Source organism: Triticum aestivum, chromosome 2D, assembly GCF_018294505.1.
Source record: "Triticum aestivum cultivar Chinese Spring chromosome 2D, IWGSC CS RefSeq v2.1, whole genome shotgun sequence".
In the NCBI taxonomy this organism is placed as follows: Eukaryota; Viridiplantae; Streptophyta; class Magnoliopsida; order Poales; family Poaceae; genus Triticum; species Triticum aestivum.
In genome coordinates this window covers 145,070,476-145,086,804 of record NC_057799.1, presented here as the reverse complement: position 1 = coordinate 145,086,804, position 16,329 = coordinate 145,070,476, and the positions used below count along the sequence as shown (strand labels likewise).

The 16,329-nt window shown below is 46.7% G+C and overlaps 2 protein-coding genes across 2 annotated transcripts; one reads left to right on the top strand and one right to left on the bottom strand.

Moving 5' to 3' along the window:
- The first annotated feature begins 1,751 nt into the window (after window positions 1-1,751).
- On the top strand, window positions 1,752-3,176 carry LOC123052258 (uncharacterized). The gene has a single exon (XM_044475382.1). The coding sequence runs from the start codon at window positions 1,966-1,968 to the stop codon at window positions 2,950-2,952; it is 987 nt and encodes a 328-aa protein (XP_044331317.1). The 5' UTR covers window positions 1,752-1,965; the 3' UTR covers window positions 2,953-3,176.
- Window positions 3,177-3,430: 254 nt separating this feature from the next.
- LOC123052260 (NADH dehydrogenase [ubiquinone] iron-sulfur protein 4, mitochondrial) lies at window positions 3,431-9,566 on the bottom strand. The gene is made up of 5 exons (XM_044475383.1): window positions 9,271-9,566; window positions 8,433-8,521; window positions 6,634-6,763; window positions 5,677-5,706; window positions 3,431-3,681 (listed from the first exon to the last, which is right to left on the bottom strand). The coding sequence occupies exons 1-5, from the start codon at window positions 9,433-9,435 to the stop codon at window positions 3,619-3,621; spliced, it is 477 nt and encodes a 158-aa protein (XP_044331318.1). The 5' UTR covers window positions 9,436-9,566; the 3' UTR covers window positions 3,431-3,618.
- Between the last annotated feature and the right edge of the window lie 6,763 nt (window positions 9,567-16,329).

The window sequence follows — 16,329 nt, the reverse complement described above, 5'->3', positions numbered from 1 at the left end:
CTCCGCGTCCTCGGAAGGGCCGCGTCCTCGGAAGGGGGCCTTCTTTCATCAAAAGATAAACAAAATGGACCGGGGGAGTATTATTCAGTCGCATGAGGTCGCTAGAGCAAAGACTGAATTAAATGCGTTGCGCGCAGCAGCAAGCATCATAACGGTAGAGTCATGACTTGCAGCCACACCAGACCCCAGCTGCACCGCAGCGCACAGGCAGCACCGCCACCGAACCGAACCATGCATGCCGCGCCTCGCGAGGCGCGCTCGCCACTCGCCGGGCGGGAGCGCCTGCCTGCCTCCCTCCCTCCCTCCCTGCATGCGCTAGCTAGCTAGGGCTGCGCAGCGCCGCGCCCGCCAATCGCCGCGCCGCCACTCGTCGCGCCACCTTCCTGTCCGCTCGACACGGCACGCAGCACATGCCGCGCATGCATGCATGCATGCATGCAGAACCGGGGGTTAAATTAAAGTATTCCTACCAGTAGCGTCCAAAGTTTCGGTTCCCCAGTGGGGCCGGCCGGAGGAGAGGACCAAACAGTAGGACATGCATGTTCCACGCGTAGATCTTTGGCCACTGAGGTTTCGTGTACAAGGGAATACGTAACTACGGACCGTATGTGTAGGAGTACGTGCCATGCACCCAAGGTTGCCAGTACCAGCTGCAAGTAATGTGCCAGTTCCATGCACCAAAAAAAAGTAATGTGCCAGTTACCGTATGCTATTGCTAGCACTGCACTGTATCTATGGGCTTGACTAGATTATCTGGACTTGAGTTTGGCTAGGAAACGGACGAGCCATCGGACGTACGCATGGTAGCGTCGTAGGTACGTAGTAGTGCGGTGCTCCTTTGCGCCACGTGCTAAGAGCGTTTCGTCACCAGCTTTGATTTCTTTGGACGATAGGGTTAGATCATCATGGATTACTCTTACAAAATTGTACGTATATGTAAAGTCTATGCCTTATGCTCGCCAACACGTGTGGAGATACGCGTACGCTAGGCGGTTTTGGCGTTGGTTGTTGGTGAGCAATGTTATTATATATATAACGTCTACCATACCTAATACCCCTATGCATTTATAGAGGTTGGGAAAAGTACTCCCAAGCTATTATCTCAAAGGAACATATATGTGCATAAGCACGTAGAACATAATTGGTTTGATGCCAACAATCGGCATTGCCAATATTTGGCAAGCCAACATTTGGCAAAATCAAAATTGCCAAATGTTGGCAACTTTTTGTGAGGTTGAGAAAAAAAGTTGATAGCCAACCAATCACTAGCCAACATTTGGCATTTGCCAAATATTGACATACCAACTTCAATCATACTCGTAGTACATGCATGTACATAAGTACATTGCACCTGAACAACAGGATGATACAGGGGACGGGAAAGCAAGCAGTTCCTTAGCACGAAACATCGAACTAGTCGTGGAAGGAAAAAACGTGAAGGGCCTTGTGCTGGAGTACCAGCACCCGGTTGGCGGCTAATGCCGCAGCATCTGCCAACGTGACCCCACCCCACGCCCCATGAATGGAGCGGCAGCCAGCCAGCCAGCCAGCCAGTGACCGCGGCGGGACGCGCCACGGGGGACGAGGCGACACGAAGCGAGCAGGCGCGGTGCGGCGAACGCGATCGCGCCGCGCATGCAACGGGCCTCGCGCCTCCCCGTGCCCGCCCGCCCGTCCGGTGCCTCCCCCCACTCCGTCACACGCCTGACGCCCCTCTCACTGGACGCCACTGGAATCCACAGCCCCTCCCTCCAAAGCAGCGCGCCCCGCGACTCGCCTCCGCCTACGTGTCGGCCGCGTCCCCGCCCGCTCGCCCACGTACCCCGCCCCTCGCTCCCACGTGCCCCTCCCTCTGCGCGCATCCGATTGGCCGCCCACCCCTTCTTAAGCCGGCACGGCACCGGGACCCAACGCCGTGCACTCCGTCCACCCCCGCCAGCAGACTTCGACTCGTGCGTGCACGCAATGGCCATGGTGCAGCCGGTGGACATGGCCGTCAAGGCCAACGAGATCCTCGCGCGGTTCCGGCCCATCGCGCCCAAGCCCGCCCTGCCGGCGTCGCCGGCGCAGGCGATCGACGGCGCCGCCGACCGCGTGCTATGCCACCTGCAGAGCAGGCCGTGCCGAGCAAGGAAGCGCGGGCGCCCGAGCGCCGTGCCGGTGTCCGCGCCGGCCGCTGCCGCCAAGAGGAAGAGGGCGGCGTACCCGGTGCCGCTCCGGTGCGCGGCGGCGGCGACCACCGACGCGGTGGTGTCCGCGGCGACGAGGGCCTATGTGTCCGTGCCGGGCAGTGCATGCATGCCGTTTGCATCGCTGCCGCCGGCGACTGCGAGTACCGGCGGGAATCTGACGATGCTCTCGACCATGGTGGCGGGCGACGAGGAGGAGGAGGAGAGGGAGAGGGACGTCCCCGTGGAGCGCGACCTGCTGCGGAAGCTGCTGGAGCCCAAGGTGATCTCGCCGAGGGCGATGCGCCCCGTAGGATCCACCATCCACGTCGAATCCATCGTCCACGGCGCCGTCGACGCGGCCAGCTGCACCGCCGCCTCGAAGACGGCGGAGGAGGTGGAGGCGGACGTGGAGACCGACGCGCTGCCGGCGGTCGTCACGGACTCGAGCAACCGCGTCCGGCTGGTGAACGACGCCTACAAGGAGATGGTGGGCGCGCCCGAGTGCCTGTGGCTCGGCGCGGTGGCCGCGTCGAGGAGGATCAGCGGGGAGGTGGCGCTGGTGGTGGCCGAGCAGGCGACGCTGCCGGAGTCCCCAGGGGGGTTCTCGTGCACGGCGAAGATCGAGTGGGAGTGCGGCGGCGGCGAGCGGGCTTCCTTCCATGCAGCGTGCGACGTCAGCCGGCTGCAGTGCGAGTACAGGCACTACCTCTTCGCCTGGAGGTTTCGCACCGCCGATGCATCATCGTCCGGCAGCAGCCACCGCGCCGGCGGCGACGCATGAGACACTCAAGACCCAAGCAGCGTGCGAAACTAAGTGCATAGGTCATAGATTAAGGTGCATGTTTTGTTACTGTTAAACTACTAGGTTAAGGTGCATGTTTAGTGGTACTGGTAAACCTAGGTGAACTGTTTCCTTTTTTGGGAAGCCTGCATGGTGCATGCCCGGGTTCTAAAGTACATATGATGTTGACCGGACAATGCAAGGGAAAAATATGACGTGTGCTTAGTGAATTGCACGTCTGCTGGTGTGTTCTGAGCTAGTGAGCTGCTTGTACTCCCGTTTGATAATGACTGGTGATTGCCTACGTATGTAGGGACAGGGCAGGATGTACAAGAGCTAGTCACAGACTGGCAGCAGTCACGATCTGCCTGGCCTTCTTTGCGTGCACTAAGTTGACAAATATAGTAGCCAAGAAATTCTGTGTGAAGGGGAGTTTTACAGGCAAGGCTAATAACAAGCATTTATACCCTGTAAAAAATGGAGTTAACAAACATTTTGATGAGATGACCGACAAGTTCAGTTGCAATGCGTGCTTATTACACGTTTGATGAGGACATGTTCTAGCTCATATTGCACGACAGGTATTGAACAAAGTAAAATCAGCACGAGCGGCAGAGGAAAAGAACATCTTTTGAAAAATCTCCACACAACATACAAATCCACAGCTCAGGCTGCTTCCTCCGTCTTCGGGGGGCCCTTCCACTTGAAGTTCTCTGCGTACGTTTTGGGCTGCATGATTAAATATCAACCGTTAATTATAAGTATAATAACCTATCCAATGTTGTAAATACACACCTATACAAACCGATCGCAAAATGATGCTTAATTATAACAAAGTATTGTGTTAGTTCCATGAAAAGACGACATATTTTTGCAATTTCGAATCAGGGTAAACAAACAACAATTAAGGTTCAGACCCAGCCAAGCTCCATGGAAATGTGCAGATTCTAGGACATGCAAATATTTAGTGCAGGGTTGTAAGTTCATATATTCTTCAGGGCCTGTTTGGATTTGGGGTATCCGTACAAACTAAATACTGAAGCTTCAACATGAAATATTCTTCTTCCAAACTGGCCCTTATTCTTCTGTCCGAATCCGATGTCTTTTGTTTAAGTGATTCACTTGTAACGACTCTAGAGAATCATATAACAGACTTGCTAACATAAATCTGAAATCCCTGGCAATATAGTTGTGTTAGTTGGGATAGCGAAGTCAAATGCTTTGGCAGGGGATATGACCAGTGCACACACGGTGATAGAACTGCCAAAACAGTGGTCTCCTTGCATCAGTGGGAACATCGGTTCAAACAGTATGGCAGCCAGTACTGACTAGCTTGTCCTCATCGAATTGCTAGTAACAAAAAGATAAGGGTCGACGAGCATGGTATTACTCTGTCTCTGGTCAAGTGCACATTCGATGTACTTCTAAAGTTGATGTCAGTTTTGGCTTCTATCTACAACCTTTGACTTCTAAGTCCTAAGAACTAATGGAGAACCAGAACCAATGTCTAGCTAGTTTTCATGGATAAGATGAGCGCCTTCAGTTCAAAGTGCCGGTCTGCCGGAGACACGAATAATGTGAAGGTCAACAAATTTGGTCAGGCGCTGTGACAAAGAAGCAACGGGCTATCCATTAAGTCCCAGTGCCCTCCGTCATGGGGTATTCGCAGACTCCGACAGAAAACCGAATCTTAAAATTCACAGAAAGTTCCGAAGGTCATGGCATTGACTTTATTAAGATGTAAATTTTCAAATCCAAATCTAAAACAGTTCAAAAACACAAAAAGAACAAATACAGTGTTTATAGTGTACTGATAATGTGCTCAATTCACAACCCAGTTTGAACTAGCTACTATTCAGAGGTGGATTAGTCTCTTGTTTTGGAGTAACTGGTCAAATTTGGATCAAATTTTGTGAGACACTAGATGCACTTACATGGGGTGTCAACAGTGTTTTTTCTCAGAATTGTTGGCGGTTTCTAGAAAGGAAAAAACACTTGGGTGCACAGGGAGTACGTAAATCCTCCCGTCCTGCCTTGTCTACACATTTCCGTCCTTTGTTGACCCCAAGTTGGTCTTCACCCATTACCATGACATTTCATTTTCCCCTACCTCTATATCCCAAGATGCCACTGGCACCATTGCCCTCCACCCCGTAGGTGGCAATACCCAAGACACCGCCCTCACATCCACCTTCCATATATGCCATAATTCCATCTCCACATCATTTCCCGTAATATAATGGACTGACATAAGTTATCACATCTAACATGGATTGCATTACTTGCGGAGTTACGCGCACCAAGTGCTTACCATCAAAATCATCATCAACAACAACAACAACAACAAAGCCTTTAGTCCCAAACAAGTTGGGGTAGGCTAGAGGTGAAACCCATAAGATCCCGCAACCAACTCATGGCTCTGGCACATGGATAGGTCACCAATGTTTTTCTTTACCAGCATATTTTACTCGCTTTCTTGCTTACAACTCAATGTTAAATACTTCCTATGACGATATGTCCATGTTGTATTGGTAAAACAACTCAAAAGTGTGCAAGCACACATTGAAAGCGATGATACATGTAAACACAAATAGATTTAGAAGACATGTAGGATATACAGAAAAGGTGTGTCCAGTTTTTTTTTTAAGATGCAAGGTATGAACTGTGTAAAGCAGGAAGATGCATTAACCAAGTCAAAACGAAGGATATGTAGGATATACATACCTTCAGAAGAGGTGTATGGCGCTTCCTAACCTGCAAAAAGATAGATATAAATGTAAGTATACAATTCTCTTTTTCAAATAAATATGAAAGGCGCATTCCAAGAAGAATGTGTTATCAAATAATACTACACAACAGCGCAAGGAGATTCAACTCAACATACATTTTACTCCAGAAATAGACTTGAAAAATGTTTACGACAGCTTCAGCTAAAAAATGTTCATTGCAAAGTAACACCAAAACTCTCGGTGTCGCTAAATTTGGAAAGAATACAGTGAGCCCATAGATGACAACCTCTGGCTCTAATGGGTTTCAGAGAAAAGGAAGATATAAAAGTTTGACTTCTAGTGGATATAATTTATAGCATATCTCTAAGACATATAAAGGATATATAATATATTATCTTCAAAACATTTAATAGCAATCTAATCAAACAACAGACCTTTAAGGCATGTGGCATAAATGATAAATTTCAACGCAGAACAGATGAGAGGTAACTTGCGGAGAAAAGAATTTGAGCTAAATTAATTGAGCAAAATGACCAAAATAAGAACTATTCAGCAAAAATTTCTAGGAGGCATCAACAGGCAGCAGCCGAGACATACTTAAATGCCTATTTATCAAGAACAAGGACCACACAGTTACTGGAAAATAAACTTCATACGGAGTATATGACTAGCATGAAATCTATCTCTATATGTACTTCATCAAATAGGCCTAGCCCAGTTTGGAAATGCACCTATGGGATGATGGGAACCCTTTAAGACCTGCCCAGCTTGAACATTTTAATTAGAAGAAGAATCAAGAATTGAATTATCCTAGATGTTCAAAAGTGTAACCAATCATTGTTTGATCTTTCCCAATATTCCTGAAGTTCCAGTCCTGAATAGAACATCTTATTTGCCAAGTCAACTTATCTACCAGAATACCAGCGAGGGGGGAAAAGAGTCAAAGACCCACCACATATTCCCATCCGTGTTTTTCAGCAAATGCCTTCGCTGACTCGGCACTGTCAAACGTAAGTCCAGCTTCACCAACATTAGCATACGGATCACCAGTCGATGTCCATCCCATCAATGGGTTCTCCCACCTATCACGAATTCAAATGTTAGAACCAGTTTCTCAAAAGAAAAAGAAGATATTTTAGAAGGAATAGTATCTGATAGTATTAGTTTGCTAACCAAACCCTAATCCAAAGAAACGAGTGATGAACATGCCAAACGGAATAACTGCATGAGCCGTGACATGAGCCACACAAAAAAGGACACGCTAACACCTCAACAAAGAGAACTGCTCAATCGGAGGTAAAAAATCAGCTGTGGGCTTTAATGCTGTCACATTATAATAATCACTGGAACCTCTAAACATCCAGCACAAATAGGTACAGGACGCATTCTGCATGGTTTACAGTTAGCAACAATGACAAGAAAAAGAGGGAGAAAATAAACTGAATCAGTGTCCAGATTATTTCCTTTGTTTCTGACTGCAGATTCTAAATGAACTTTTAAGTACGTTCCAATCAGGCTACTGAAAGTCTGAAACATAAATGACCTGCAGCAGCAGTGACAGAGCATTCTTTTCATGTTCTTATCCTCAATCAAGGTAATGCACCAGAGGTTTCAAATATTAATTGTGAGATATAACAAGTAAAAGAGCGCAGATATGGCATACAGTGCCCCTGGTAGAACCAAAACCCATTACATAATTTTATGGTACTACTACACATGTAGAGCACTTCCGTAATAATAAAAATAATAAAATATAGAAGGAACTCCTCACATATTATTCTTGTTTAAGTTCAACAGATAAGAACCAATAACAAACAGCACCTCAGGAAAAAAAAATACCAGAACACTTCCAGTATTAATAAATATAACTATGTTGGAGATGTTTGTTAATTTTTTGCCCACCTCAACGATGCTTAAAGGGAATGCCTGGGCCTCATCAATTCTTCATAAACATTACTCCCTCCGGTCCAAAATAAGTGTCGCAGTTTTGAACTAGGCGTTAGTTCAAAACTGCGACACTTATTCTGGATCGGAGGTAGTTCAATAATCAGTGAGATATGGTATAGTGACAGGTATAATCACATTTTTCATCAAGTTGATTGTTCACTCAAACTTACCAAAAGTGAGGTGATTGCAAAGAACAATTGTTCAATGGATATACTCATTCTGACAATATCTATGATACGGATTTGTGCTTGCATAGGTGGACTCCCACCATCTCAACCATTGAATGGGCCTTGAGATCTGGCATATTCACTAACTGCACACTTATAGCCATAGCAATGAGAGAATGTGCACAGAACTCAAGGCAAATTCAGTGGTTGAGAAGTGGTAGTATTATATATGAGTGCCTCGATAAATACCAATACCTACCACTGAGCTAAGATTATAGTAACCCAAAGCAAAACTGCGCAGGCATGATGTATAAGAACATTCGGAAGTTAGCTAGAACTACAGTCTAGCTGCACAAGCAGGCAAGTAGTAGCCTAGTACCTCAGTCACTGATAGTTTGAACTATTGACTGCCTCATGTGAGTGCTAGTTTGTTATTGACAGAAGCATATTTCTAGTTTTGATCTGCTTGAAAGCTAAGTTTTGAATTTAAAATTTTAAATCTAGGTTAAATTTACATGAGGCTTATTAAAATTTCATTTTATTTTGAGGCAGCCCTTCTGACAGCATCACAGGCTTTTGGGATGTATGACCCGTGAGAAAGAACAAGATAACCAACAAAATACAACAAGAAACATACTTTTGGGTTGACACGAAATTGATTTTCCACCTCCCGACTTTGCCAGAACCTTGCTGAGATGCAGTCCTAGCTGGTGAATAGATTAGAACCTGCTTGATCACAAGGATAAGTGACCATTTGAGAAGGGGCAAAAAGGATGAAATAAGAACAACTTGGGCTTTAGCACCAATCCTGTGAAAGTGAATTCGTGAAATAGAATCAGGTATTTAGGCCTTACAGTTTAGGACCTATCCTTCTGAAAGTTTTATAACTAGCATATAACCCATCATACCGCAAACACCGAAGATACAGTTTCTGACCCAAAACTGTCAACTCCCATTCAAATATTCTTTGAGGCAAACATATAACTGACGACTGTGGACAATGCACAAATCAATCCAAGGTCTAAACTATGGCAGAATACAAAGCAAACTAGGATCATTTACCCAAAGTCACAGAGCGCAAGGAGAATTGCTGCCCTTGACCTCTCTCTCTCTACCTATTTTTCATTTTCCCAGATATAAGTGTCCCATCCGAATCCCCCAAGATGGCCAAACACACTTTGCCCCATATCATCATTGGGTTGGAAATTCGGTATAATCTATGCGGGGGAACCCAAACTCCCACACATTCCTCCTCACCACAGCTGTGACCAATTGAAAGAGACCTGCTACCGCTAAATTCGCATTTCGATCAAATCCAAACTCCAACCACAACTAACGCATAGACACATCGCCTCGACGCCCATAACAACCTAAAATGCTTGAAGCCCGAACATTTCGAAAGATGCCCACACAGATCCACCTGATATAAATCTATCGCGACGAAAGTGAAGCGGGGAAGGTCGAGGGAACGTTACCTTGCGGCGGAGGTGCTCCTCGGGGATCCCGGAGACCATGCCGATCTCCCCGGGCTTGATCTCCACGAGGGCATCGGAGGCCTCCGCGGAGAGCATCCGCGCCGGCGTAGGCGAGAGCAGGGCCCGGCCGAGGGAGGGGAAGACCCGCCGGAGTGGGGCGGCCATCGCGTCGGAGCCGTGCGCCGGAGAGAGGTGGGGGCGAAAGGAGAGATGCGGGGGAGGAGCTTCGGAGCAGACGGCCTGCAAATGTGCGATCAGGCCGCACGGAGAATATGATGAGCCCAGAGCAGTATAGAGGGTGTCCATTGCTCTCTGGGCTCGGCCATTGGGCCGTTTAGATCGTTATCGTACAGGCCTACGCCATCAAAAAAATGTTAATATCCCCTCAAAAAAACAAAAATGTTAATACCCCTAAAAAAATCAGAAAATGTTAATAAACTGAAAAAAACACTCCTCCAGAAAAGTTGAAAGTTTCTTTTTTGCAAGATAGAAAAGTTGAAAGTTAGCAGTCACTCATGGATTCGGCTAGCCATAGTTTGTGTTGGTTATGATGGAGGGGAGTGTAAAAACATGGGAACCACTATTAATGTCTTTAGCATGAAAGATATTGAAAACCTTTGTTGTAAACTGTTGGCAGGAAAAGTACGCCTCTCAAAATAAATTTATCTCTTTTTAACCAAATGAGCTTTGGCATATGTTAATCTCCGATTTCCTCTGTGAAGGGTGTATCTATTTATTATTATTGTTGACTCAATTCCATTTTTCTTTCTTTTGGCACCATGTATTGTGCATGGGATCACTCTTAACTTTGCATGCGTTCTTCTAATATTAATTTGTTGAGAATTGTACAAGTATGATGGTTATCTTTAAATTGAGGTACCAAGTCATCATATATACTTCACTGGTTGCTTTATGTTTGCAATATAATCTTGAAATTTAATCCCATCCCACCGCTGGCTGGTCAATCAAACCTGGCCCTGCAGATCGTAAAGTGCGCACGGATATGGTAGTCAATCCCATCCCACCGCTGAGCAACAATTACCTTGAAATCGCGGAGACGAGCCGCTATGTCCCTCTGCATCTTCGTGAGGGTCTGAGGAACACGGTGGAGGGAATGCTGCATGAAGCTGGACTGCTCACCACAGAAGTCTCTGATCATCCTTTCGGCATTGGTATGTTTGCTTTTGCGGATTCTTTTGTCCGAGACATTGCTGTCAACACAATCTTTGAGAAAGCCTTAAGTTATATCTTAATCTATCTTGCAAGGTAGATTGGATCATGTCCGCGACAGAAGTTGCAGAGGAATGAAACGACGATTTCGGTATAGGAAGAGAAAGGGATAGATGAGGAGGATCTGGTCGTTTCTTTTGTCTGCCATAATGTTGCTTTGAATATGAGATCCACTACATATGGTCCTGAGGTTTTGCTACTCTATATTGGATTTCCTGATGATTATCAGACTGAGTTTTATTTGCAAAGATCTATGGATGATTATGGTTGATTGGTTTCCTCGAACAACCCTCATATAGACCGCAGATTTGTAGTCATCAGAGTTAGGGTTATTCACATGGGACTGGTCCCTAAGAGCATCGTGGTTATGCAACTTGGAGGGGACATGGAGTGTTGGACTGTGCAGGTGAACCTACTGCATGGGGCAGACTGGAACGCTCATATGCATGAAATTCCTCCTGCAAATGAGGAGTCGCCGCGCTGCTAATGGTGTTTCGCACCCGATGTTTAGAGATGGTATGATTGCAGAGCATTTGTATCAACAATGGCTACACAGTTGGTTTGCTCAGAATGGCATTGGAAATGCTCCTGCTCAGATCAATTGTAACAATGCCCCGAATGCTAACCGGCCTGCACGGGGGGAGCTTGGCCTGAGCCTCCAACGCCTCAGATCCCTCAAGTTGGTGAATTTTCAAGCTTGGCTTGCTGCTCAGGGCCTGCAGGTTTAGGATGGTGTCATGCCTGAAAACAACCTAAATGACAGTCTGGGCTCTGCTTGGGATGATTCCAACTTAGGAAACAATAGTATGAACTCATTTGAAATTGGAGAATTTAGTGGGTTAATCTCCAGTATGACCGTTCCACCTCTTGCTCGACGTACTATTGTTGTTGATGTGGCCATCTCTGCGATTACTATGCAAGTTAGCTTGTCTATTCAAGGTGAAGAGCTGGCCAATGTTCTGCTGGATGAGTATGTGCCCAGAAGTAACTTTACCATGTACTTATCCAGGTCCATTATGAATGTGATTCGATCTTATGGTCCTTGGAGCTCTGGCTATGGCTTACCTGCACTTTCAACCCAGTTTTTGCCACCTCCCACTACTGCAGGATGCTGCTAACGCGACACTACGATCAGAGACCCTTTGACGAAACTGTGTGCGATGCATTAATCGCAAACGGTGATGTAAAAAACCGTCAAAAAGATGCAAAATGTTTGCGATGAATGATATATCAAACACGGTTCAGATTTGCGTGTGCGATGAGGGGAATACGGTTGATCTGTACGAACTGTTTGCGATGAGACAGAACAACAGAAATGGGCAGCCGGATCAAGGTGTGTGTGATATACGGCATACAGTTCACTCCGATGAACCGTTTGCGATGATTGAGGTGAACACAAACGAATCGGCGTAACAAGATGTGTGTGATACGCGGCAAACAGGTCGGTAATCAAAATTGTGTGCGATCATTATAGATAGCCCATACGGTCTTTTTTGTGAATTGTGTGCTCGTCAGCGCACATAGTTCAACAAACCAACCTGTGGGTGATAATGTAGAAGATCTCTGTCGAATACATATTACTAACCGTCTACGATAAGATTGACAGGATAAATTGTTGGATGGCCCCGCGACATCGTCTTGGCGAGGACGCTTCTTGCCGCTGACCGTTGGCTTTTCATCGCCGCCGCCGTCGTCATCGTCGTTGCTGTCGTCGTCGTCCTCCTCCTCGTTCGACCATTCCTCCTCATCATCATCGTCGTCCTCTTCTTCGTCCTCCGACGGCTCCTTGTCCGTCTGGTTGTCGTCTGACGACTCTGGAGGCGGCGTCCCTTCCATGAACCAGATATAATCGAGGTCTGGGCTCGACGCCGGACTCATGGAAGACGAGCGGGATGATTCGGATGTTGACCTATCATCGGGCGCCAGACTGCTGGCCGAACTGTCATCCTCGCTGTCGCTCTACATGGCTGCAGAGTGTGTGCCAGTGTGTAGCGCGGCTTGCCGGGGACGATGAAGATGGTGGACACTTAAGCGGGGTATGCAGAGAAGAGGAACTGCCAATTGAAGCGGGGTTTTTTTGCGCGGGGGGGGGGGGGGGATTGAAGCGGGGGTTGACGTATTATCTAACCACTGATATAATCAACCGTAATTATTTGTACCCAGTCGCTCCAAATTCCCGGGGTTGCGCAGGACTCCTATTGGCTATTTGGCTGGTTTCCTTTTTCAGGACAAAAACAAGGAACGAGTTTTGGGATTATGCACTAGTACCGGTACGAACAGAGTAGGACAGTTGGCAAGCAATACATTGAGCTCTTCTTATTGATAAAGCCAGTAATAATCAAACTAGAAAGGAAAAGAAAAAGGACAAAGAAAAATATCTGCACAAATCTTTGCGTAACATCAATGGCATAGGACCTAGATGTGCATTACTTAGAGCACATCTAGATGTTCTTTAGCAATACTGTCAAACAAAACCCCTAATCATCATTGCAAATAGCGCATAGAACATGGCTAATGCGACAACCACAACTACACATGCTAGTTCCTTCTTGTCTCTTGCTTTCATCTGTTGCCTGTGATTGATTCTTTCTTGCTTCATCGTACTGATTGTACATTCCAGATCAGCCAGTTTCTTCTTGAGCTTTACGTTATCTTCTGCGAGCTTGGTGATAACACTCCGAGCCCTGCCATGCCATTCTTCATCCAGCCAGTTAACAAAGGCACAAGCCTCATATCCCTGCCAATGTTAAATAGTATTCAGGATGAGCGGTGACATTAACTGAAGTAAAATGATGAACTTAATTATCACTAACCTCTAAGGGGCAACTGAGAAACTGCCTGCCAATGTAGAATCCCTCTGTGCATGCACGTCGAGCGGGAGTGTGCCCGTGCACACAACTCAGCTTTTGGTACTTCTCGGTGGCGCAAAACTCGGAGTCAGACTCATGTTGCGGGAGTCTGGAGTCATGCTCCGGATCCAGCGGCAGATCGCTTTCCTGGGGGGAGGGGGGTCATTCAGGACGGATTCGACAAGGAGCTATACTTTGGACATGCTAAAAAAGATCGGGATAGATTGGAACCTGACAGGACGATTCGGATCTGTAGTACACCTGCCTTCTGATGACCTTAGGCAAGTGCTTGGCGGTGACCGCCGTCGTGGCGGCGATACGAGCAGGAGCAGCCGCACCGAAACCATCAGCACAACTCGTCCGCATTCCCCCAATGTTAGCGCCACGCGAGGGAAGTTGGAGGCTATGTAGGGATTTGGGGGAAATGGGGAAACTATGGAGATAAGCTAACGGTCGGGAACTACTTATGGCACTATATGTTGTATACGTCACACTGTTTATACATGTCGTTTGTGTTAGGTATTACAACATCACACACGATTTCCGCACCAAACCGTGTGAGAAGACAATGTAGGTTAGACACGGTTGCCATTACATAACCATATGTGATGTACTACCCTGTCCATATAATTGAGTTACAGTGAGATACCGTGTAAACAGCCGCTCTACGGATATCCATAAAAAACCGCTCTGCATATAGAGATGGCGGCGGCGGCCTAGGCAGCGGCTACCGGAGAAGAGGTCAATCATCGGGCGGTGGGCGGTGGCGGCATCATAGGAGGTCAATCCTCGGTCTGCGGCGGGAGATAGGAGGAGCTCAACCATCGAGGTCGGCGGCTGCGTGATTCGAGCACATCCATTGCGGTCGATTGCGGGATAGTGGAGGTCAAACTTCAGGCGGCAGCGGCACTAAGCTTTGCTCCTCGACCCTGCTGTCTCGGCGTGTCTCCGCATCGCGCTTCTTTGTCTGCTGGATGGAGGTCGCCGCGCGGCTAATTAATTAAGGTATTCTTTTCGTGAGTGTCTTAATTAAGGTATTCAATTCCTAAGGGTAGTGTTGTACTAGTACTCTGCATGTAAATTGACTGGCCATTAATTTTTTTCTATTGCAAGTCTGGATAACAACATGGAGCGCCCTCGGTAATTATGAAAATAAAACTTTGTGATTTATGCACGCATCTTTGGGCAGCAGTTAATCCGTGTATTAATGTTGTTGTTTTATGTCAAGCTACCAATGGAACACCGGAAAGCCGAAACGTCCACTGGAAAACCAAGACGTCGACGCAGCTGACGACGATCTTGATATGCCAGATTTTGCTGCTATGATTGCAGATTTCAAGGGCCCAAAAAAGGATATGATTGGGTATAAGGATCTGCCAACCATTGATGCGGACTCCAAGAAAGAATTGTATCCAGGTTGCAAAAAAGAAATATTCCAAGTTGAGTGCCACCCTGGCGCTTCTCAGATTTAAAGCAGCAAACGGTCTATCAAACAAGGGCTTCACAGAGATGTTAGGTCTTTTCAAAGAAATTCTTCCGGAAGATAATGTGCTCCCCAGAAGCACGAATGAAGCGAAGAAAATTGTTTGCCCATTGGAACTTGAAGTGCAGAAGATACACGCTTGTGTGAATGATTGTATATTGTACCGTGGTGAGTACAAAGATTTGCGTGCATGTCCCACATGCAAGCATGCACGATACAAGCGCAGGAGAGCAAAGGACAAGTACAAATTGGACGACGAGATCAAGACAGGAATCTCGTTCAAGGTTGTTTGGTACTTTCCTTTAATTCCAAGGTTGAGGCGTTTGTTTGCAAACCCTAGAGAGGCAAAGAGGTTGCGGTGGCATCATGATGAGAGAATTGCGGATAAGTTTATGAGGCACCCGAAAGATGGGGCTCAGGGGGAATTAATCGACAACAATTTTGAAAAATTTGCCAAGGATCCTAGAAGTATAAGGCTCGGGGAGTGTACTGACAGGATGAATCCTTTTGGCGATATGAGCACCAATCACAACACATGGTCGATGCTTCTGTGCATATATAACCTAGCTCCTTGGTTATGTATGAAGAAAAAATACATTATGATGTCAATGATTATCCAAGGCCCGAAGCAACCTGGAAATGACATCGACATTTATTTTCAGCTACTGGTAGAAGAACTGCTGACAGTGTGGATAGATGTGCCGGCTGTAAAATGTTATGATGCTTACAAAAAGGAGATTTTCGATCTACATGCGATGCTGGTGCACACCATTCAAGATATGCCGGCATTAGGCAACACATCGGGGCAGAAAACAAAGGAACATGTAGGGTGTGTCACATGCATGGATAGGACAGCTAGCAGAAGACTTCCCAACTCGCACAAAACCGTGTATTTGCATCATCATAGGTTCTTATGGAAATCTCACCCATACCGAAAGATGAAAGCTGAATTTGATGGTACGGGAGAGGCAGGTGTGGGCCCAAGACCCTATGAAGGGGAGGTGGTCCACAACATGGCTAAAAATTTATGTTGTGCTTGGCAAGAACCACCCTTTGACGGTGAAACAAACACCCAAGGGTCAAGTGTTTAAGAAGAAATCGGTGTTCTGGAAATTACCTTACTGGGAGATTCTACGTGTACGTCACTGCATCGATGTCATGCACATAGATAAGAACGTATGTGAAAGCATCCTTGGTACTCTGCTCAAGATTAAAGGTAAAAGAAAGGATGGTGACGGTCCACGGCTCGATATGCTTGCTGATCAATCAAAACGCAAGAGTGAAGCAGAAGATGATGACAAATTCATCAAAGCTCGTCAGAGTTACAATTTCAGTACAAAAGAAGCAACACAGTTATTCACCTATTTGTTGTCAGTTAAGACACCCTCTTCCTACTGTGGAAACATCAGAAGGCTCGTGGATGTGAGCTCAGGTAAAATGAAGTTGGGACACATGAAGTCACATGATTGCCACGTAATGTTGACACAAATCCTCCCA

Coding starts and splice junctions, on each gene's coding strand:
- LOC123052258 (XM_044475382.1), top strand. CDS start 1,966: ATGGCCATGGTGCAGCCGGTGGACATGGCCGTCAAGGCCAACGAGATC.
- LOC123052260 (XM_044475383.1), bottom strand. CDS start 9,435: ATGGCCGCCCCACTCCGGCGGGTCTTCCCCTCCCTCGGCCGGGCCCTG. Junction 8,522..9,270: donor AGGAGCACCTCCGCCGCAAG/GTAACGTTCCCT, acceptor GTGATCAAGCAG/GTTCTAATCTATTCACCAGC. Junction 6,764..8,432: donor AATTTCGTGTCAACCCAAAA/GTATGTTTCTTG, acceptor AATTCGTGATAG/GTGGGAGAACCCATTGATGG.